Source organism: Heptranchias perlo, chromosome 3 (genome assembly GCF_035084215.1).
Source record: "Heptranchias perlo isolate sHepPer1 chromosome 3, sHepPer1.hap1, whole genome shotgun sequence".
Lineage (NCBI taxonomy): Eukaryota > Metazoa > Chordata > Chondrichthyes > Hexanchiformes > Hexanchidae > Heptranchias > Heptranchias perlo.
Window position 1 is genome coordinate 85,991,340 of NC_090327.1, and position 24,044 is coordinate 86,015,383.

The 24,044-nt window shown below is 45.2% G+C and overlaps 1 protein-coding gene across 4 annotated transcripts in view; it reads right to left on the reverse strand.

The window, feature by feature from the left end:
• LOC137317063 (lethal(3)malignant brain tumor-like protein 4) overlaps positions 1-24,044 on the reverse strand; it is a 297,932-nt gene that overhangs the window by 101,778 nt on the left and 172,110 nt on the right. For all 4 annotated transcript variants that reach the window (XM_067980723.1, XM_067980721.1, XM_067980722.1 and 1 more), the window contains exons 18-19: positions 15,760-15,933; positions 12,963-13,160 (exon numbers count right to left, since the gene is read on the reverse strand). In XM_067980723.1, the coding sequence (XP_067836824.1) occupies positions 12,963-13,160; positions 15,760-15,933 (372 nt within the window). The remainder of the gene's footprint in view (positions 1-12,962; positions 13,161-15,759; positions 15,934-24,044) is intronic.

Sequence of the window (24,044 nt, forward strand, 5' to 3'; positions counted from 1 at the left end):
AGAGGATAGTTAGAATGTGGAATTCTCTGCCACAAACCATTGATTAATGAGTCCATAGTACTTTTAAATAAATCTTAATACTTGCTTGAAAAATAGGAATATTAACGGGAATGGGAAGCTAGCAGGAGAGTGGAATTAGAGGAATTAAGTGACACCTGTGGAGATGAACACTGGCTCAGGCCTGATGGACCATATGCCTGATTCTATGCTGTGACATTCTATGAATCAATGCTCCAAAACAAAGAAACAGTTTGAAGTCTTAGCATTTTTTTCAGTAACTTTTCAACATGACTCTCTAATGAAATACCTTATGTGACAAATGAACCTTATGGAACCCTTATAAGCCCTGAATCATTTAGTGGTACAGCAAATAGGAAACTGAAGGTCTGTCTCACTTTGTTTGATGTCCAAGCCAGCATAAAGAAGATAAAAAAAGCATTCTTCTGAACTAATCAAACCGACCCACGCTGAATTATTTCTTCAAGTGGCAGATCAGAGATTAAAGGGAATCCACAAGAATAATCAACTTCAACCAACAAGATTTGACTTAATTAGATTTATGTATGAGACAGTTTGCTTGTGGTTTTGGTTTTATGATTCAGAAATCAATCACTTCTTTTTAACAATACACCTAACAAGCCCAATTTAAATTTTCGTTAATATACAGATGATGCTAAAGAGGAATATTTGCCCACAATGTTCCCAGAGATGTATATTATGCCTTCCTTGCGGGTTCTGAAGCCAAGACAAAAGGACCAGGATTGTTCTCCCAGCAGTGGTGTTCTTCCTGTCCCTCTGACACCACCAGAACTCCAACCCAGTTTCCTCAGTTTGGAATCGTCAAATATGCATGGCAGGCTCCCAGCAGGATTCCCACTGCCAAGAGATTGTCCAGCATTGCCTGGCCACAAAATCTTGGCGGTGCTATAGAGGAATCAATGTTGCAGTACCAGAAGAGGTGACCAGGAAGCTAAAGGGGCAGAAGCACCCTATGGATCGGAAGATCAGCTGCCTTATACCGAGGCATCTACCAGAAAGTAAGTGGGGCCAGAAGTGAGGGAGGCAAGGCTGCTACAAGAGCCTCGCCCTCCATGGGGGACCTCGAGGCTCTTACTGCCGCTTCCTGCGACCTACTGTCATTTTCCCCATGGTGGTCCTGGGATGTGACAGTAACATTGTCACTAGGGAGGGAAATTCATTCGGGGCCCAGGCTCTGCCTCCCCCACTGCCAGTTACATGTGCTGAACATGGACTGAGAGGCCAGCGGCAATCCCAGGGGTGTGAAGGAAGGGAAATAGAGTTTGACCGGTGAGGCAGCAGTTTGCCTCACTACGTGCACCTTCCACAGGATGCACGTGATTTTGGATGAGATCTTGGAGGAAAATCCCAGGCAAGAACTCTGAGCTATCATAGCAGCAATAGCTTCCATGTGCCTATTCCAGCCCTACAATGTCATATATACCTTGGGTATGCAATTCCAATAGTTTTGCCAGCTTCGCACCTATTGAAGTTAGCAGGGTCAAAGGAAGGGGCCACAAGGAGCATGATTTTAGTGGGTTTGGGTGGGGGGGGGGGGAAGAGGTGGGGGTTGCATCTCCAACAAAGATGTTGGAATTGTCATTCTCGTTAAGGGAACAAAGGGAAGCGTCTGTGCGAGGGTGCCATTTGTAATATTTATTAAAAATAATTTTCTCCTCCGATCTTCAGGGGTCCAGATGGACCCTAATTCTACTGGGTATTGGGGAGCTCTTCTTGGTGAGACCGATGCTTTGTCGGGTCCCTGTCCCTCTCCCTGTCCATGCTTCCATTCTTTAATGGCTTCGTAGGGCAGGGCGGGTTACTGTAAAAAGGGAAATGAAGTGAGGTAGGGGTCGCCTTCGAGGTGTCACTGCAGTCAAGGGGGTTAGGAGAGTGAATGGATTTGCAGCTAGTGGTTGGGTTGGTACAGGAAATGTAGCCAACCCCTCCCTCTCCTCCCTTGTGGCCTGAGCTCCCTTCTCCCTCCCAGTCATGCCCCAAACCAAGCCCATTGCTTGCTTTCAGCACTAGGCCCAAGTCCTTTCCACGTCCTTTCACCCTGCACCATGGTCAACAGCTCCCTTGAGGCCGCAGTTTCTCTGTCACCTGTGTGTGTTGCAGCAGCTTCTAGCTGTCTCAATACCGGTAGAAACTGTGGCTCCAGATCCAACATGAGAACTATAGCGACACGATTCAGTGTTGGGCAAAGGAAACAAGGAAAGTGTCTGAGAGTCATACAGAAAGAGGGAGACAGAAAGAATGCAACACGGAGAGAGATGCAACGAGAATTATGTGGGACACAAACAGATAAACAATTACATAACAAAAGACACACAATTGTTTTAAAAATGTCCATGGACACTACCAAGGAAGATCAAATGGCATTTACGAAGGTTAATACTGAACAGTATTAGAGATAGAGTGACCTGGGTCTCTGACAATGTAGCACTTCCTTGGTACAGCTCTGGAATGTCAGCCTAAATTATGTGCTCAGGTCCTGGGGTGGCATTAGAACTCACAAACTTTTGACTCAGAGGTGAGTGCTACCACTGAGCCAAATTGATACATAAGAAGACACATCTATTTTAAATATACACATATCACTTAGTGTAGTTCATCTACTTGGCTTCTAAACCCAAATACCAATACATGCATATCTTCCCAAAATGTCTGTTTCCTGCACCCATACAATTTTCTCCCCTGAAAACTGCATCTCATATTGGGGTATGGTTCCAAAGATGCTTTGTTTCTTGGTTTCTTGCCCAAGTGATCCCTCTTTTTGTCTAAGTCAAGACAATGAATGTCAGCAGGCAGTCCACAGTCGAGGGCATCAGCTTAATTTGTTCTCATCCCACCCCAAAGTGTCTGCTTGGGCGGAGTGCATAACAAAATTAAAATTGGACCTGAAAGCAAATTCTAATCACAGAGAATTTACCAACATTCCTAAAACATGTATTGATTTTTAAAAATATGTATATTTTAGATGTAAAGGTAAACACTGGAGGCATGGTGTTAATAAATATGTGCATATAATAAAATGTTTATCATAAGGCTTCAAACATAGTTATGTTAAGACATAATCTAGGTATATCAGGTAACAAAGAGTGCATAACAGTTGGACTATTAAACTATGGTACTTTCTTGTGGTCTTCACAGTGCTATTTAGTAAGCAGTATAACCTCAGATTTATGTTAATGATAAGCACTGCTGGAATCTAGCAGTGAGTCAGTTCTATTTTGATATGTACCACAGAAAGTAGGTCACTTAGGTCTTGTACCAAAGTGCTGTGATGAAGTGCCTATACAACAGTTCCAGTTTATTTTATGCTCATTACATTAAAGTTACTTGGGTTGAAGTGGCGATTATATTCAAATTTTTAGAAGCCTATGATATCCTATTGAATTTTATGAGTTAGGCAGCATGGTGGCAGTGCATTTCAGTGCCATGACTTCTTGTCACAAAATGGTGGGTTACGGTACATATTTGATTCTCCACACTCTACTGAGTTCCTCCGATTCAGGGACCATTTCTACTGATTTTCTACTAATCAACCAACAGCAGCACTGGGCAGTTTTGGGGAGCATGGTCATTTGCCTTGCCCCATTGGAAGCGGAAGGTGCTTTGACAAGGAGGGACTAGTGAGGCAAGAAATTTGTGGGAAAGAATGTGGAAGCATGCCCAACAGGAAACAGTTTGCCTACTAATGACTTTACCTTTTTGTTTCCTTTGAAAAACACTTTTACCACTTCAAATCATTTGAGGTAGCAAATTTGTGCAATTGATTCTTCCCATCATTTGAATGAAAAGTTCCACCAATTATGTAAAGGAATTGTAAACTCTGATATAATTTGAGGAACAATGTGAGGCAGCAAATAAGCATGTTTAAAACATTACTGGTGTATAATTCATTGATTATAACATTGCTACAGCCTGGAAATTGCTGTTGGTACGTTATTCAGGGATAAACTGTGGCTTACTAAAAGTTTTTGGGAGTACTAAGGTCTGATGGTATCTTCATGATTTTGGTGTTTTCTGTCTTTGGATTAACTCGTGGACTGGATGAGTAATGGTCCGACTTCACAGCCAGCCAATGAAACGGGAAAAACACTAATCCTGTAAATCAGCAGCGAACTGCAAACAGAAAACTTTTCAGCACCTGAAATTGCATTGGGAAAGCAAAACCAGATGTTTACTTGGTAAAATTACTGTAGAATTGGGTGTTCCAGAGTGAGGAAAGACAGGTTGATAGGCTAGACATTGCAATCTCTACTGCAAGAAGTCAGAGAAATGAGACACACAATTCATGGGACTGATATTCCTTCCCAAAGAACCTGCTATGTCAGGCACGGCTGAAAGCAGGCAGCACCAATCGACCATCACAGTTCCAAATGTGGCTGACTCCCAATCTTTAGTCAACTATACTGATACATTGCAGTGGAAAATCAATGCAGAGATGGTCGATGGACAAAATATCAACATGTCAAGGCAGCTTCCTGGGTATCAGGCACTAATATGCAAAATTATGTAATTGCATCACACACTAGCTGCACGTTAATTGAATGGAACTGCTTCCGGTTTATAAAATTGAGGGGGTGCAATGCTGCATCAGTAACAATCAATAGCACCCTCCACCTGGGGGAATTCCTGCTAGCCTATAAAAGTTGATTGTTTGCTCTCTTTGTTTTTAGAGCCCATTGAGAATGTGATCATTTGAGATGCCTACATGAACAGAGCATTCACAACTTGCTTGATACAATGGTGTATACCTCACTTACTGATGTGACTGAGCTTACTTAAAGCAACATTAAATGACCCATTTGTATAAAAAGGCTGTGGTTACTTTTAAAGCCGCTGATAAGACTGTGCTCCTTGTTGATGTGAGCTGCAAATTTTTGGACAGCAGCTGGCATAACTCCCCAATAGCCTCTAATGGAAACACAGCCTTCTAAATCATAATGGGCAGAAAATTCAACGGCCCTGAAAATCTTCAGGGGAATACATCCTGGCATAAGTGCTGTGATACGCCCACCCACACCCTCTGCCGCTGAGACCACCAAAACTTGCAGGGTTGGGTTGCAGTCCTGAATAGTGGGCCTTTGTCAATTTGCTGGAAACACTTGCCAAAGCTTGCTGGCCAGGGGTTGGGGTGGTGATGCTGTGTTTTCCCCCCTCCCACAAGAGGAAGAGGCTGCCTCTTGTGTTAGGGACTGCGTGTTATATATAAAACATTTAGCTCATCATCTTCAGGGGTCCATACGCCAGTTCCTGCCTGGACCCCCAGGTGGGCCCACGTCCGTCCATCAGCAAGGTATGCCTGGTCTCACCAGATGTACCTGCACCAATCCAACGCTGGGTCACCATAATACTGAGGCCTTTTTTCAGCATAAGTTATGGACCATGCAGCAGACAACAATTATTCTGAACACCCAGGAGAGGGGGGTGTATTGAAAGACTGTCTCCATTTGATCAAGTTCTATCTGTGTTACGCTTCTGTTTTTGGTTGCCACACGCATGCCATGAGTCATGGCTGCATACGGTCTCACTGGAACCATCCTTCTATTCTTCATTCCCCAAAAATAAGGTACATGGGAACTTCTGGGGAAGCTGGTGGTTGCATACTAAGTTCACAATGAGACATTAAAAAATCCTTTTTGGATAATATAGGGTACAGGATTGTGCACAGGCCCAAATGACAGCATAAGTACAGTCAATGATCTTCTGAACTCTGGGAAAGCCAGCAGTTTTCTGTAGAAATTTGCTACCTTCCTATATTGCTCCTTTTGGTCAGTGGTGAAAGTGATAAAGCTTTTTGCCCTGTTGAATAATCTGTCACCTCCTTGATATATCTGTTGGCAGTACAATGGCCAATAATGCAAATGTTCCCAGTGCTGGTCCAGAAAGAGCCCAATGCATAAAAATTGGGGGACATGCTGATGGCCACTGGTAGCAACATAAAGATGTTACACATTGTGAGGAGATCTTCCTTCAGGAAATAGCACAACTCTGTCAATGACATCCCATTAAGTCTCAGCCTCGTTAGGCACATCAATACTGTCATTACCAGGAAGCTGTGCCTAGTAAAGGAAACCTGATGTGTAGTGGTGAGATCTGACAGTATGCCTGATATCACAGGTAGCTCTTAGTCATTCTTGCTGGTCTTCCTCTGCCAAGTCCAGTATTGGTGGAGCACTGAATGCAATCCCTATAGTTCATTAAAACTTTGAAGCAACTCAACTATAAATGAAGATTCAAGCTTTTTCATTGCAGCCTCTTCAGTAATGTCTGTTCCATTTGTGCAAGATGAACACATCATGCTCTCCTAAGTGCTCAATCTGCTGACCTAATTGTCCTAATGCACAAACTGAGTGCATTAGCCCTTGCACTGCAAGATCTTCATTCAGTAATTTTGTTAGTGTTGGGAAATGGACTGTATGTGAGCACTAGACTTAACTCCCAAAATTTCTGGCCACTATCACACAACTGCCACGGCTGTAAAGGTTTACACTAATAACAAGTTCCAAGCTTATAAAACTGAAGTTTTTTTACTCGCCTAGAATCATCCATCTGTAGTCAGGACACGGTTTAAACATTAGTGAGACTGCAACTGGCTGCTTGCTGGCAGTAATAAAATTAGTTCCACCAGGATGTATTTTTTTCTATTTAAACACCTGCTCTGGGATAGCACTGAGTGTGTAACAGTCTTGGATAATATCCCAGAAGTACAGAAAGCATGATTTTGAATAGTACAGCATAATGATAGTAGGTAACATCTGTCAAATTAGTGGTAAGGTTGTGGTGGTGTTAAAAATCAAATACGCCATGAATTTTTATTATCTCTTTCCTCCCCCCTCCCCCAACCACTCCCCCACAACTAACAACTGAACAAAATGATCACAGCAAGGCTCTGCTGTCAACCTTGACAGGGATGCATGGTCCCCAGAATGATCCTACGGTATAAAAGGGCGATTCATTCCAGGTTGAGGATGGCCTGGTCTGATGCTGTGCCTGTCATGGCAGTCCCCAGGCCAGGAGTGGCTCATAGGCTTTGGCTGTGCTGTTTTAAAGTTCTCCATGGTGGCTTCCCCCTTGGTCTCTAAATAAGCTGCTAACAAATGGCAGCTCCACCAGCCTTTTCTGCAAATCTGACAGGATTTTGTCAGTTATGTAAAGAGGTGGAAAACAATACTATGGGCAGCGCTCCTAGGCCCTGTTACCTGACTCGTAGCTTCAGAAGAAGCATGAGTGGTACCCAAGTCAATTGGGGTAGACAAGCTCTGTACAAATTTAAAACCTTGTATAACCTGCCTAAAATATTTTGAGCATTCCCCACGAATAAAGCTTTCTTCTCTATGCACCCAATTGCTACTGCTCCTGCTGTGAAGGAACTGCAGCTTTCCCTTAAGATTTGAAACATTTCATATGTTCTTGGCAGGTGACAGGGGAATCAGCAGGCAGCTGAATGCACAGTAACCCTTTGGAATCAGATTGATCCTGGTCTGACTGCAGAGAAAAAAACTTTCCCAAATAATGTTTTTATGCAATCCACATGGGGGCAGCAGGAGAAACTCTCTGAAAATATGACCAGCAAGAAATGTCTCTATTGTCAATCATGACATCATAGCTCATCCATGGTCTGCACTGAGAAGCAAGTCTTGCACTATGCTCATCAAATTATCCATGTTCAGAACTAGGACCTATGTCCAGGCCCTGTCCATGAGGCCTGGGGGTATTCTTCTATTGGAAGGGCTTCCCTCATACCCTCTCCTCCTTCCTTTTCTTCTTCCATAGTGAAGCTGGCGAAGTCTGTTTGCCCTTCTGCAAACCAACTATTTACCTTGGGTAACTCATTGAAATCATGAGGCACCTTGACTTGGTGATACTGAAGCTGCCATGGTATCTATTGATGCCTGTGCCATCACTGGGAGTTAAGGCTCTACAAGTGCTTGATTGGGTTGATATTGTGACCAGCGTGATGGACCATTTGCTGGGATAGCTTTTCAATGGCAGAGGACATAGCACTAAAAATAAGTCTTTAAGAAAATCCCCCATCACTGGCATTCTTTTTGCAAGACAAAGAATATGGGGGATAAATTGGTATGCGTTACCCCTGTCTATCGGGTATAAAACGGGCGCAAAGCATACCAATTTAGCAGTGGGTTGGCCTGCACCTAATCTTCAAAGGCATTGGTCCCACTGCCAAATTCGTGGGGCCCATTTTTTAGGCATCCCCTGTTGGACCCCTTAAATATGTAAATAAGCTTGTTAAAGAACCCCTTTCAGAAATTAATGGCCGATGAGCGGGGTAAGTGGCCGCCAATCAAAGGTAAGTTTTTAAAATTTTGTTTTTTTGAAAAACACCTTCCTGTGGTGGCAGGAGGACCAGGAGTGCTCCCCCGACTCCACAGGAGTCGCGATCGGCCCTCCCCCGTAGCCCGCTCCAACTCCCTCCCTTGCTTCGGGATGCCTTTGCAGCACCAAGTCTAGGATTGAGAAAGGGGCAAGACGAACTTATACCCATGTATGTTAGCTTCTTGGCTGACACATGTGCCAGCAATTTCTGCGTGGATTCTCCTGCTGTAACTTCAGCAGGAGATTGGTGGAAACACCAAACAGCCACTTACGCTGTTTCTCTGGGGTTTCTGACGATCTTCCGTCGAAGTTGCAGTGAGTAATCAGGAGAACCCTCACAGAAATTCCACCCAATATCTTGCAAGTGTAATGCCAGTGATGGGAGAATGGATTTTGTTTTGTGCAACACCCTGCTGGGGTTTATTATAAAAATTCACTGTGATTAATGTCAGTTCTGCAGATTAGGCTTTGCTGAAATTGTCTGAGTGGCTGTCATTTGTCTGGATGCTTGTTCATTAAACTAGAACCAATGGTAGTTCACATCATGCATATTGGGCCAATTTTATAACCAATGCTGTAGGAGCTTGAGTAGGGCTAAATCTTCTGACATCTTCTCACAGCCATGCCAGCCAAGAAGGAACACAACTTAGCTGGTATAACTTTGTGGGAATGATCCCTGCTCTATCTGACCCTGGGATGCTGGACTGTATCTGTGCTGAGCTGGACCCTAATAAGAATGCACCAGTTTCAATATCTTTGCAATCTGGATTTCCTTCCAGCAAATGACTTAACTACATCCTTATGTCGAGCCTTGAGCAGTCTTTGCACTTCAAAAAAGAACGTGTCAAATGAAACACAGCAGGGAGGTTCATGAGAGTTAGCCATTTGGAAGAATTAGTGATTTTAGCCAATGACTGAGGTGCAGTTAACCAGAGTCATTCTGATTGGGAAAGGCCACTGCGGACCACTATGCAGGATGGCATTCATTTAAAAAAAAATTTTGTGAATTTTGCAAGCTAAGTTACAAATAAAACTGAAGAAACCTGTTTATAATTCAAAGGAAACACCTCTCAAGGACTGCAGGATAAAATTTGGAGAATCACTAAATAGGGAAAGTAAGCTTTTTCTGGCGTGCAAAATAGAACAGGAAGATGCTGCTGACAATTGAAGAAAAAAACTAAGTGCATTTTCCAGAACTTGCAGAGGGTGAAGATCACCTGACCACTCAGATTGTAAACTTCTTCAAAGGGCAGTTCCGTACATGGTATGGGCTGACAGCAATTCCTAATTCTATGAGAAGGTTGATTGAACAAGGAAGAGTTTCTATATCAAAAAATGATCATGCCTGCATGTATCATTAACAAAACTGCTTTCGTTTTCAGAAATTATATTTGCTTAAAGTTCTACGCAAATTAATTTCTAAAAACATGTTTTTTTCATGAGTTCAGGACGATGAACAGCTGCTTCTACACATCAATATCATATTTTCTTGACACGTATCAGGTGGTTGTAATTATTCTGAGATGCCTTAATGTAAGTGGAATTAAAATGTAGTTTAACATTAAGAGTTTAATTATTTTCACAGCCTCTGAAGGATTATTTTGAAATTACTGACAAAATATGCAGATAAATAACCTGAATGGCAGTTTAGGAAGATTTCTGCAGCAATTTATAAATGTGTTAGCTTGTATAAAAGGTTAATCTGTACAAGGATACAGTTCTGTAAAGACCATTAATGGTGCTTTCTCTTTTTTTATTATTCGTTCATGGGATGTGGGCGTCGCTGACAAGGCCAGCACTGATTGCCCATCCCAAATTACCCTTGAGAAGGTGGTGGTGAGTCGCCTTCTTGAACCACTGCAGTCCGTGTGGTGAAGGTTCTCCTACAGTGCTGTTATGTTGGGAGTTCCAGGATTTTGACCCAGCGACGATGAAGGAACGGCGATATATTTCCAAGTCGGGATGGTGTGTGACTTGTGTGCAGGTGGTGTTGTTCCCATGTGCTTGCTGCCCTTGTCCTTTTAGGTGGTAGAGATCGTAGGTTTGGGAGGTGCTGTCGAAGAAGCCTTGGTGAGTTGCTGCAGTGCATCCTGTAGATGGTACACACTGCAGCCACAGTGCGCCAGTGGTGAAGGGAGTGAATGTTTAAGGTGGTGGATGGGGTGCCAATCAAGCGGGCTACTTTGTCCTGGATGGTGTCGAGCTTCCTGTCGGAACTGTACTCATCCAGGCAAGTGGAGAGTATTCCATTACACTCCTGACTTGTGCCTTGTAGATGGTGGAAAGGCTTTGGAGAGTCAGGAGGTGTGTCTCTCGCCGCTGAATATCCAGCCTCTGACCTGCTCTTGTAGCCACAGTATTTATATGGCTGGTCCAGTTAAGTTTCTGGTCAATGGTGACCCCCAGGATGTTGATGGTGGGGGATTCGGTGATGGTCATGCCGTTGAATGTCAAAGGGAGGTGGTTAGACTCTCTCTTGTTGAAAATGGTCATTGCCTGGCACTTGTCTGGCGCGAATGTTACTTGCCACTTATCATCCCAAGTCTAGATGTTGTCCAGGTCTTGCTGCAGCGGGCACGGACTGAGGGGTTGCGAATGGAACTGAACACTGTGCAATCATCAGCGAACATCCCCATTTCTGACCTTATGATGGAGGGAAGGTCATTGATGAAGCAGCTGAAGATGGTTGGGCCTAGGACACTGCCCTGAGGAGCTCCTGCAGCAATGTCCTGGGGCTGAGATGATTGCCCTCCAAAAACCATTACCACCTTCCTTTGTGTTAGGTATGACTCCAGCCACTGGAGAGTTTTCCCCCGATTCCCATTGACTTCAATTTTACTAGGGCTCCTTGGTACCACACTCGGTCAAATGCTGCCTTGATGTCAAGGGCAGTCACTCTCACCTAAGCTCTGGGATTCAGCTCTTTTGTCTATGTTTGGATCAAGGCTGTAATGAGGTCTGGAGTCGAGTGGTCCTGGCGGAACCTAAACTGAGCATCGGTGAGCAGGTTATTGGTGAGCAAGCCACTTGATAGCACTGTTGACGACACCTTCCATCACTTTGCTGATGATTTGTCCTGCTTTTTGTGGGCAATTTTCCACATTGTTGGGTAGCTGCCAGTGTTGTAGCTGTACTGGGACAGTTTGGCTGGAGGCGCGGCTAGTTCTGGAGCACAAGTCTTCAGCACTACTGCCGGGATGTTGTCAGGGCCCATAGCCTTTGTTGTATCCAGTGCACTCAGCTGTTTCTTGATATCATGCGGAGTGAATCGAATTGGCTGAAGACTGGCTTCTGTGATGGTGGGGATATCGGGAGGAGGCCGAGATGGATCATCCACTCAGCACTTCTGGCTGAAGATGGTTGCAAATGCTTCAGCCTTGTCTTTTGCACTCACGTGCTGGACTCTGCCATCATTAAGGATGGGGATGTTTACAGAGCCTCCTCCTCCCGTTAGTTGTTTAATTGTCCACCACCATTCACAACTGGATGTGGCAGGACTACAGAGCTTTGATCGGATCCATTTGTTGTGGAATCGCTTAGCTCTGCCTATAGCATGTTGCTTCCGCTGTTTAGCATGCATTTAGTCTTGTGTTGTAGCTTCACCAGATTGGAACCTCATTTTGAGGTACGCCTGTGCTGCTCCTGGCATGCTCTTTTACACTCCTCATTGAACCAGGGTTGATCCCCTGGCTTGTTGGTAATGGTAGAGTGAGGAATATGCCAGGCCATGAGGTCACAGATTGTGCTGAAATACAATTCTGATGCTGCTGATGGCCCACAGCGCCTCATGGATGCTCAGTTTTGAGCTGCTAGATCTGTTCTGAATCTATCCCATTTAGCACGGTAGTGCCACTCAATACGTTGGATGGTGTCCTCAGTGTGAAGACGGGACTTCATCTCCACAAGGACAGTGCGGTGGTCACTCCTACCAATACTGTCATGGACCAATGCATCTGCGACAGGTAGATTGGTGAGGATGAGGTCAAGTAGGTTTTTTCCTCGTGTTGGTTCGCTCACCACCTGCCGTAGGCCCAGTCTGGCAGCTATGTCCTTCAGGACTCGGCCAGCTCATTCATTAGTGCTGCTACCAAGCCACTCTTGGTGATGGACATTCAAGTCCCCCAACCAGAGTACATTCTGTGCCCTTGCTACCTTCAGTGCTTCTTCCACTGTAGTGGTCAACATGGAGGAGGACTGATTCATCAGCTGAGGGAGGGCGGCAGATCGTAATCAGCAGAAGGTTTCCTTGCCCATGTTTGACCAGATGCTATGAGATTTCATGGGGTCCGGAGTCAATGTTGAGGACTCCCAGGGCCACTCCCTCCTGACTGTATATCACTGTACCGCCACCTCTGTTGGTTCTGTCCTGCTGGTGGGACAGGACATACCCAGGGATGGTGATGGAAGAGTCTGGAACGTTGATAATGTTCACATCATTCTGTCAATCCAAATGCAATGCTGCTACTTGTTATTTGTCCCAATCAAACAGGTAACAACTTTATTATTGACCACATAAATATGATATGATTTTTTTGGTTCCTGTCAATAAAGTGCAGCACCTCGTTACCTATTAAACTGTTAATCTGTTTGCTCACCTGCCTTGTTGCTTTGTCCTTTTGCGCTGAACGAATGATAATACTGATTTATTTTCTGTCGACCCTTCTTCATCCTGTGGCTCTATTTTGACCTTGATCTGGTTTTGTTCAGCAAGAGGGCAACCTGAGAGTCGGTGGTGTGCAGTGTACTTCCCAGTTATGTGACCTGATCCATCACAGCCAGGAGTGGGACATTTTCTATAACATATGATACAGGAAAAGTTCAATGAGATTTCCAACGGAACCTGCCAGGATTATTTTATTTTCTATATATTAAAATGTTTTACTCTACAGGGTGAGTTCAGTAATTACAATGCCCCATTGTGGAGCCTTGCTCAATGGGACAATGAGTCAGCAAACTGTCGCTACATTGTTATAGACCAACCTTCAACCCATACTCCTATTGAGTGAGGCTCTCCACAGGGAGTCCAGAATCACTGAATTTGCTCCGAAATTTCAAATATGCTTTTGCTTCTTTTTATTTTTGAATTTTAACATTATAATAAGCACAGCAGCATTGTTTTTATTGGTAATAATATTATATTAAACTTGATCATTTCACCATAACAAAGACAAATAAATCATGGAACAATAATCATGTACCCTCTATGACGACTGCCCAAAGACATCACCATGCAATGTAGCAGCCTCTTTGCTTTTAAATTCACTTAGTTCACGATTATCAGAAGACTAATCTATAATGAAACAAAAATCTTACATCTTCATGCACTTCCTGTCTACAAAACCTTACTTCCTGTTGTCACACTTTTGCCACATTTTTGTGTTAACTTTTTCCCATTATAAATTTCTATCTCCACAATTATAACGAAAACTGCCTATGTAAACTTGTCACATTGTAATTACACTCTCCCACCAGTGGTGGTGCTCACCACAGTTTTGGCCATCTCCTAGTTCCTCAACCTGTACTGAAGACAAACTCCAATGCGCAAACCAACTCTTTTTCTCTGCTTCCCAAATTGCCATAGGTTTGCTATTTAACTGTAAATAAAAATATAAAATCCAAGCTTTGTATAAAAATAAGGACAGAATGTATGACTTTAAAATGGGGAGTTACGCATGTCTGAGAGCTCTGGTCCAATTATTCCCAGCCCTCTAACCCCCTTCACCTGAAGGCTACACTTGGGGGTTACGTGTAACTTAACCCATCCGGCAGGAAAATTACGGGATCCGATTGACCGCCTATATTACACCATGCCCGATTTTATTTTCCTTTGAAGTTGATGGAAATAAAGTCGGGTGGGGTGCAAAATGCACAGCCAATCCGATCCAGTCAGTTGGCCGCTTGGCAGGTTAGGTTAAAATTACCCCCTTAGTCTTGACTCCCCATGTGCAATGCCACAGGACATCGTCTAGTACTTGGTAGATTGTCACTTCTTGAGTTAAAGAAGGGATCCTCAAATTTCCTGTCTTGTTGCGCCAGTTTACGTGGATGTATGGGGAAAAAAATCATGTCAGGAGCTGGAAGTGGCATGAACATATAATGCATTCGCCCAAATATGGGTAGGTGTATTACAATGGGATGCAAATAGTGAGAATGATGTCATATGAAGTATATTCTGTTATCTGTGCCCTAGCAACACTGAGTATTCATGACGTCCAGCGTTTCTAAGAGCTGCAGGGGCAATTTAAAATTTTCATGGTTGTTCTGACTAAGGTAAAACAACCTACCCTCTAAGTGGTGCTGTAAACGATGCCGTCAATACATTGCTGATCCTGACCCTAGTAAAATGAGCACCTGATGGCAGCTGAAAATCCCAGCTCACTGCACTTCTGGAGGTTTTGCAGTTCAACAGGAGAATCCAGGCAGTGATCTTGAATGTGTATCTTTCTTTATGCTCATTAAGGTGAGGACTGTTAGTACTGGGGAATGGAACTCTTCCCATTTCAGGCACACAGTGTCAGTGCCAAGCAGTCACAAATCAGCCAAATGCAGAGTAAAGCTCCCTCTAATCTGCCCCAGTGTGTTCAGTCTTCAATGTCAGAAGAGTACTCCTTACAGCGCCAGTGTGATGCTTTCTCCATTTCCCACATCAGCCACCTATGAGATTGCCCAAATTAGGAACAGTTTTGTGCTGTCGGCCCATGCCCACTTGGCATTGGGCTGGTTTGGAACCAAGTCACAGAAGTGAAAGCCCAGTGTTTAACCCACTGCATAAAAGAGCAAAGCCAAAGACTTTGAAATAATAATACCCCCTTGGTCACTTATTTAACATTAGCGAATATTTGACTTCTGCGGACAGCTACAGTTAATTTCTTTACACCATAGCACTAGTCTGCACTATTTTTCAACTCAGAATAGATTATACAGTCAAAACCATTTTAATAAATTTTGAAAATACAGACATTCAGTAAATACAAATTTTCTCTCTAGTGTAATTAAAGCTCCATTATAGTCAGTAAAGGAGCTTGAGCCTTGCTAAGGTGATAATAACACTGTTCTGTCAGTCCTGTACAACTATACTTATTTCTGCTGATTTACATAAGTAGCTTTCAAAAGCATTAGCTACAGTATCTAAATTTACAAATGCTGTATTACACCTGTTGCAAAAAAAAAATCACACAAATAAGTCCATCAGAAGAATGATCTTAAAGAAACACCATAATATTATATTACTACTATCACTTACAAGGCACAAATAGAAATGCCAATAACATTCCTTTTATCAGGTATGTCACCTTAAAGGAGCTATTGCATCTTTGTACAGAAATTTACACTTAAATAAAAAGCCCAGAACAGGTTTCAGTTTGTTCCAAACATCTTACAAAAGGCACTGACCTTGTTTCACTAACACACCCCTCTGGCTTTCCACTTGAATCATTACTATCAAGACGTTTAGTTCTTGAAGCAAGAGGAATTGGCACCAGGGTCATTTGTTTCTCTCCTCCCAGTCTGTCCTGAATTGTTGACTCTTTCTTCATGTTGAGCTCTGAATAGGGGCAGCCAAAAGCACTAAATTCACAAGAGAACAAAGAATATTGTGTTATTTTTATGACAAGGGCAGCAGGTACATGGGAACACCACCACCTGCACGTTCCCCTTCAAGTCACACACCATCCCGACTTGGAAATATATCGTTGTTCCTTCATCATCGCTGGGTCAAAATCCTGGAACTCCCTATCTAACAGCACTGAGGGAGAACCTTCACCATCCGAACTGCAGCGGTTCAAGAAGGCGGCTCACCACCACCTTCTCAAGGGCACTTAGGGATGGGCAATAAATGCTGGCCTTGCCAGCGACGCCCACATCCCATGAACGAGTTAAAAAAAAACTTAGACGATAACCTGTCAACCCCCAAAATCACACATCAAATTGTTTTATCTTCCATTCCTCTCAAAAACTAAATACAATTCATACAGGATGGTGCACATGAACAGGCCAATTACAACAAAATCCAAAGCATAAAAAATAACTTATCCATCAATCAAGAAAATGATCAATTGAATGTATTCTGAACTATAGAAGGGACTAATCAAGCCAAGTCTGATGCTGAGATAACTGAAAGCAATAAGTCTAAGTCCATATCAAGAGGTAATTGTTTTCTCGATGGCCTAATAGATTATCTGTATGCTCATCCATCTTTTACTAGTGCTTTTGCAAGCAAATCTCAGAATCCACTCTTACTATATTTTCCTTTCAATTACATTTTGTAACAGACTGAAAAGCGACAAACTGTGAACTTTATTGCAGTTCTTTTTGAAACTTGCCTTTTTCAAATGTGGTTATCACCTAAATATTCCCTTTGACCTGTCTCCTCAAAATTCTCTTCCCTCCTGTCCTCAATCAACTTCTCAGTGGACATTAATTCCTCCAGCTGTACACACGACCTCATTCTTGCAATCACAAGGCCTTGTGACCTCTTGAGTTTTTGATCATTGGCAAAACCATTTCTGATCAGTTGCTTGTCCCTCTCACCATCCACATCTCCCTACCGACCTCCAATCCCACTGCCCTCACCCTCTATCCCTGAAAACAACTTCCGCCCAGCTACCTCACCAGTACACTCCCTAATAAAGAAAGCACAATGGGACCTTTTACAGTCACCTAAACAGCAGATTGAGCAGATGGTTTAACGTCTCAACTGAAATATGGCACTTCTGACAATACAGTACAGCATTGAAGTATCAGCCTAGATTATGTGCTCAAGTCCTGGAGTAAGGCTCAAACTCACAATCTTTTAACTCAGAGGCAAGAGAACTACTGCTGAGCCAATTTTATAGTTAGCATGCACTGTAACGTTATATAAATGAAAATTATAACCATTTAATAAAATCACATAATGGTTTACGCACAATTTTGATTCTCATTTGAAATAGTTGTAAAACTTTGTGGGACATGTTTTCTGCTACTGCTGCCCATGGCAATTGGTGTTAAAAGGGGCAGTAAATTGGAAAACAAATTATAGCAGTGTTGGCTGGGAGATTTAGCACTAGTTCAAGTTTTCTGCCCTATAGTAAAAAATAAATTATTAGCGTTATCTACTCCTAAAAGGATCTCATTGCTATAAACTCAACTCAGTTGATCTTCTGGGTAGAGAGATCTTCCCTTGGAAGCTTCGCAGTTTTGATTCTGGTATTATAACAACAACTTACATTTATACAGTGCCCTTAATGTAGAAGAAAACATCCCAAGGTGCTTCACAAAAGCCACAAGGAAAAAATGGACACCGAGCCAAAGAAGGAATATTAGGAGGGGTGACCAAAGGCTTGGTCAAAAAGGTGGGTTTTAAGGAGAGTCTTAAAGGAGGAGAGGGAAGTATAGAGGTGGAAGAGCTTATGCAGGGAATTCCAGAGCGGCTAAAGGCACAGCAGACAATGGTGGGGTGAAGGGAGGGGGTTGCACAAGGGGCCAGAGTCAGAGGAATGGAGAATTTGGGGGGGGGGGGGGTGGGATTGTGGAGCTGGAGGAGAATACACATAGAGGAAGAGGCAAGGCCACAAATGGATTTAAACATGAGGATGAATGTTTTAAATTTCAGGCATTGGGGGACCAGGAGCCAATGTAGGTTAGCAAGGACAGTGATGAGTGAACGAGATTTGGTACGGTATAGGATACGGGCAGCAGAGTTTTGGATGAGCTGAAAGCTAAGGAAGGTGGTAGATGGGAGGTTGGCCAGGAGAGCCTTGGAATAGTCAAATCTGGAAGTGACAAAGACATGAATGAGGGTTTCAGCAGCAGATGGTACAAGGCCAAGAGTGGAGAAAGGCGATGTTTTAGAGGTGGAAGTAGGGAGTCTTTGTGATAAGGGGATATGAGGTTGGAAACTCGATTCGGGTTTGAATAGGATGCCAAGGCTGTGAACAGTCTGGATCAGCTTGAAACAGGGAGAAATATGGAATGGGTGGCAAGGGTACAGCTTTTGTGGTGGGGCCAAAAATGATGGCTTCAATCTTACCAATGTTTAACTGAAGGAAATTGAGGCTCATCCAACACTGAGTGTTGGACAAGCAATCTGATAACACAGAGTTAGTGGATGGTATTGAGATAGGTGGTGCAGAGGTAGAGCTGGGCATCATCAGCATAAATGCGGAAGCTGACCCCATGTTGTGGATGTTGTTGCCAAGGGACAACGTGCAGATGAAGAAAAGAAGGGGGACTCTGGAGGTAGCAGTGCGGGAATGGGAAGAGGAGACATTGCAGGAGTTGCGCTGGCTACGATCAGATAGGTAAGAATGGAGTAATTTCCAACTTCCTGCTTCTGCCTTGCCTGCCAGCTGTGCACATTGGAAATTCAGGCATAGACTGCGCATAATTTTCTGAATGTTTATTTTAACTGGTGGAAAAATCATGTGAAGCACGCTCAAATTTCTCATACGTACTGTTTGCAGGCAAAACTCCTGACGTGCAAAGACAGAAAATGAGCCCTTATATACTTTTAATCAACAACAAGAGCTTGACCAAGTGTAAGAGCTCTTTGTATGTCACTGCATTTGGTCCCATCAGGGTCAAAATTCCTACCTTTCGAGCAAAAAAGTAAATATAAGTAAAAAGCATTAGACTATTTGCTCATGTTTTGTGTTGTTCTGAGCATTCCTGCCCCAAAATGGATTAATAAACATTCATGGACATTAGGGAAAATAGCATTCCATAGCTACACAGTGAGATCGGAAAGTGAATATTTGACTCCAAGTCAGACCTGACGTCAGTACGTTGAATAAATGAAAAATTTCAAAGGATCACCACATGAGCTGTAGTAGTAAATCGTACATGGGAGTTATTGGGGACGATTTTCGGATGGCGGAACGTGTGCTTTGAGGCTGGGGGGGGGGCTCCTAAAATGGTGGAATCCCAGAGAAAGTTCGGAGCCCGGCTCCAGCATGCTGTTTTCCGGGTTCCCCAGTGACGCGTTTGGGTGCGCGCGCAGCTCCTGAATGCGGGACTCTCACCGGCAATTAAAGACAGCGGGATGCTGCTTTACATAGCTAGATATTTGAGGTACTTGAGAGGCCTCATTGAGTGGAGATTTTGGCAGGGGTGCAATTTTGAAGGATCGTCAGCGTGTTTCCCGTGCTGTGGGAAACACTCCCTGTTGAAGCAGACGTGTTTCAGCCAGCAGCCAGTGGGAGATGCAGAGGATTATTTGACAGGTGGGGACAAAACCTCATTTATTGCAGCAGGGCACTCTGTTGCTTCAGATAAAGTTTTGGCTGCAACACCTTTGTCTTTCCACTCAAAATTCTTAATTTATACCCAAAACTCTGCTGTGCAAACACATTTGCCTACTTTGCGGACCCCCTCAAACTCACTTCGTCAGGATGGGGGACACCATGACTGCATTCATCACTTCATCCGAGGACGAGCAACATCACCAGCCTCGCCAGGCACACCATCCACCTCCACCAGATGGAGCTCCACAACACAGTGCTGCGCCACAGGCACCTGCACAACAGCACGGAGGGCAACAACAGAGACAGCGACGTCGCAGGGGGCACTACCCTCGCAACAGGGTCTACAGACCGAGGCTCAGCTTCCTGGACCTCTCTGAGGAGCAGTGCATACGGAGGCTCAGAGTCAGTTGCCAGGTAGTTGCAGACATCTGCAGCCTCCTTCATGCCGAGCTGCTCCCGGCTGGCCCGCGCAGCATCTCTTTACCTGTCGCTGTCAAAGTCACCACTACCCTCAACTTCTTTGCCTCCGGATCGTTCCGGGTACCACCGGGGACATTGCCGGGGTCTCTCAGTTGTTTGCACACAAGGCAGGTCACCGATGGCTTGTTTCGTAGGGCCTTGCACTACGCCAACTTCCCCATGGACGACCTCAGCCAGACGGAGAGAGCAGTGGGATTCCATGCTGTGGCTGGCTTCCCACGGGTGCAAGGTGTAATCGATTGCACCCATATAGCAATATGAGCACCTCTACATGAGCCAGGACTGTTCTTCAACAGGAAGGGCCATCACTCCATCAACATGCAGTTCATCTGTGACCACCGCAAGAGATTCCTTCACGTGTGCGCCAGATACCCTGGCAGCTGCCACGATTCCTTCATCCTCGGGAAGTGCAACATCCCGCCCCTCTTCCACCTACCGAAAACCCGCAAGGGCTGGCTCCTCGAGGACAAGGGATATCCCCTGCACACGTGGCTCATGACACCTCTGAGGAACCCCACCACTGAGCAATAGCGCCGATATAACGACAGCCACATCGCTATTAGGTCTACAATTGAGCATGCTATAGGGCTGCACAAGATGCGCTTCAGGTGCCTTGATCGTTCTGGGGGGAGCGCTTCAATACACACCAGACAGAGTGGGACGCATTGTGGTACACAACATGGCACAACAGAGAGGGGTGCCACTGGAGGAGGCCCCATCCACATTTACTGCCCACAGCGAGGAGGAGGAGGAGGAGGCGGAGGAGGAGGAGGATGAGGATGAGGAGGCAGAGGAGGAGCAGCAACCCATGGGCAGAACAGCGGCTCACCTGGCTGCTCGTGAGGCCAGGGAGTCACTGATATGTGAACGGTTCTCCTAACATCAGACAGTGTGACGAGTCCAATCCTCGCCCCCTGGACCGAGCAGCGGCCACAGCAGCCCACCCCCCACCCCCCTGCACAAAATAGTCGTGCAACTACACACACACCCACTGTAGAGTGACCCAATGGGTGGCATCAAGTGTCGGCGTTCATGGTGAACCTCATGAAAGGGCCTTATTACACAAGCCAGTCAAGAATGGCCAAGACGTGGCAGTAGTGGTGACAGTAATAATATTTAATGTGCCATTAACAATAATCAAATATAAATAAAAAACATGACCAACCGTCAAACACCCTTGTACATCCCCTTTGTGCTTACAAAACCTTCGCCTTTCGCTTCCGACTACTCCTACATGGTGCATCCCCTGTGGCTGCAGCAGAGGTAGTGGCAGGTTGCTCTTGTTCATGCCCTGATCAATTAGATGCTTTGGGCCTATGCCCTCTGGGTTTCGGTGCCCGTGAGGGCCTCTCCAAAGACTGCTCCACCTGCATCTGTGTAGGGGCAGACTCGGCCACCTGGAGAGGAGGCAGCATTGTGGGTACTGGTTGAGAGGGGGGCAACAGGTGAGACGTGGGAAAGCTTTGAATGGCGTCCCCACTTCCATGTCCCCTTTCGCCATCTTCCCTCCCCTGGGCCAGGTCCACACCACTCCTACCACTCTGCTGGACGACAGTTTGGAGGACATGTGTGAAGCCTTGTAAGGCCAGTGCCAGCGTATCTGCCTGCCTGTTTAAAATGGCAGAATGTTGTTCACCCTGAGTCCAAAGGGCCGTTGTCAGGGCCTCAATGGACTCATTGGTGAGCTGTGCTTGAAGGTCCATGGAGGCTAGCCTTCCCTCCATCGCAGACATTCCCGCACCTACCCGCGACACTATCTCAGAGATGTCCTCACGTCCCTGTGACAGTATCTCAGAGATTCCCTCCTGTACCTGTGCCACCATTCCACTCATGCACGAGTTGGACTCCTTCATCCTCTGGGCGATTGAGGAGAGTGCACGTGGTACCTGTTCCAGCACCTCGCAAATGTGCTGCTGCCCCTCGATCATTATCCTTTTCATGGATGGTTCAGCATCTGTGTCCAGCTGAGCAGAGCCTGGAGAAGAGTGCTCCCACCAACGCAGACTCTCCACAGCTGCCCCTGCCACCAGTGTCTGCTCGTGCTCACGTGTGTGGTGACTCACCATGTGTGACCCCAACTAAGTAAGGACTGGGACCCACCGAGGTGTGTGAATCTGTGCTGGTGGATGGCTCGCTCAGATATGAAGGTGCCCCCTCAGAGGCTGGCAGGTCCTCTGAGGAATCGCCCTTCGCCGTCACAGCGGTCGCTGAAGGCCCTGTAAGAGAACGGAAGGCAATATTAAGCATGATGACAGATGTTGAGGTGCTGAAGATGGCAAGGCATGTTAACATCAATTGATATTGTGTGTGCTGAATGTTAAAGTTCTGTCACCAGACGTTTGTCAGGTGGCAGTCGCTGCGTCCCCGATGGACAGGCACTCAAGGGTGCAGCTCAGTTCCAGAGCCTCCTGCTCCGCATCTGTGAGGACGACTAGATGTTGCGGCCCCCCTCCGGTCCTCGTCCTCCCCCATGCATTCTGGGCTGTCTTCTCCTAGAAGGGGAGAAAGTAGAGAGGCGTGAGTGAGTGATGGTGACGTGGCCAACTGCTGAATGCATTGGTTTGGGGTGAGGCTAACCGTGAAAGAGATGCATCAGAGGGTGAGTATGAGACAGAGCCATGACATTGTATGAGGATTGGGTTGAGTGGTAGTGGTGGGGTGAGTACTGGGGAGGTGAGGAAGTGCAGGTAAGTTGAGGATGAGGTTTCAATGGGTGTGAGGAGTGATGTGATAGAGTAGTGTTGGCAGTGCAGAAGGAGTTGTGGGGTGGGGGCAGTGTAGGAGAATCAGTACGTGTACTCACTTTGGCTGACCTAGTTAGCTCATTAAAGTGCTTCCTGCACTGGATCCAGGTGCGGGAGTCATTGCTGCTGCTGGTGACCTCGTCTGCCGCATCGAGCCAGGCCTTCTTGGTGGCAGAAGCAGGCCGCTTCCTCCCGTCTGCCGGGTAGAATATATCCCTCTTTCTCCTCACCCCATCCAGTAGCACCTGGAGTGAGGCATCAGTAAATCTGGGAGCAGCCTTTCCCCTGGTCTGCTCCATTCTTTCATTTTGGGTGTTTGCTCCAGTAGCAGCATTGGAGGACTGTCCCTTTAAATAGAGCTCCTCCAGCTGACAGCCTGTGATGCGGGTGTGCAGTCCTCCCGTTGCGCAGGTTTACGACGGGAAAGCCAGAAGCCACGTTAAGTGGCTCCAATTTACCCGTGATTACGTGGGGAACGGACGGATTTTACTGGGCGGGTTACCCACGCGCCCAGTGGCCCCCTCCCCCTGCTGCCATCCTGCCTCCCTAGTAATACCGGGGCCATTTTGTCAAATAGTATGGTCACTGCGGGTCTATCAGGAGGAAAGGGTAGGCTGGGAGGGCTGAACGCATAGCATATGCATAATCTGCAGTGGGTACTATCCTATACAGTGGTCTATCACAAGAATTAGCGACATGAGCATGACATGGCAGACTAGCAATGCATGTGGAGGCTCAGTCTGACCAGGGAACCTGACTGTGACGTGCCACCTGCAGATCCACAAAGACCATAGGCACAGTCAGCCCTCTGCAATGCACTACCAATGACAGTCATGGTCACCAGTGCCCTCAACATTAATGTTACAGTGCCTTTCCAGAAGACGTGATGTGGAGATGCCGGTGATGGACTGGGGTTGACAATTGTAAACAATTTTACAACACCAAGTTATAGTCCAGCAATTTTATTTTAAATTTAAAATAAAATTTAAAATAAAATTGCTGGACTATAACTTGGTGTTGTAAAATTGTTTACAATTTCCAGAAGACATGACATGAGTAAGCCATTTTTTTGCATTTTGGACACCATACAGTTTTCTTCAAAATAAAAAAATTAAAGATATGGTGAAATGAATGAACTTTATTAATTTGCACAGTACTGTACATGTTTAATATGTCTCTGGCTGCTCTTAGCCCTTCTATGTCATTAACTTTTCTGTTCTAGTAAACTAGG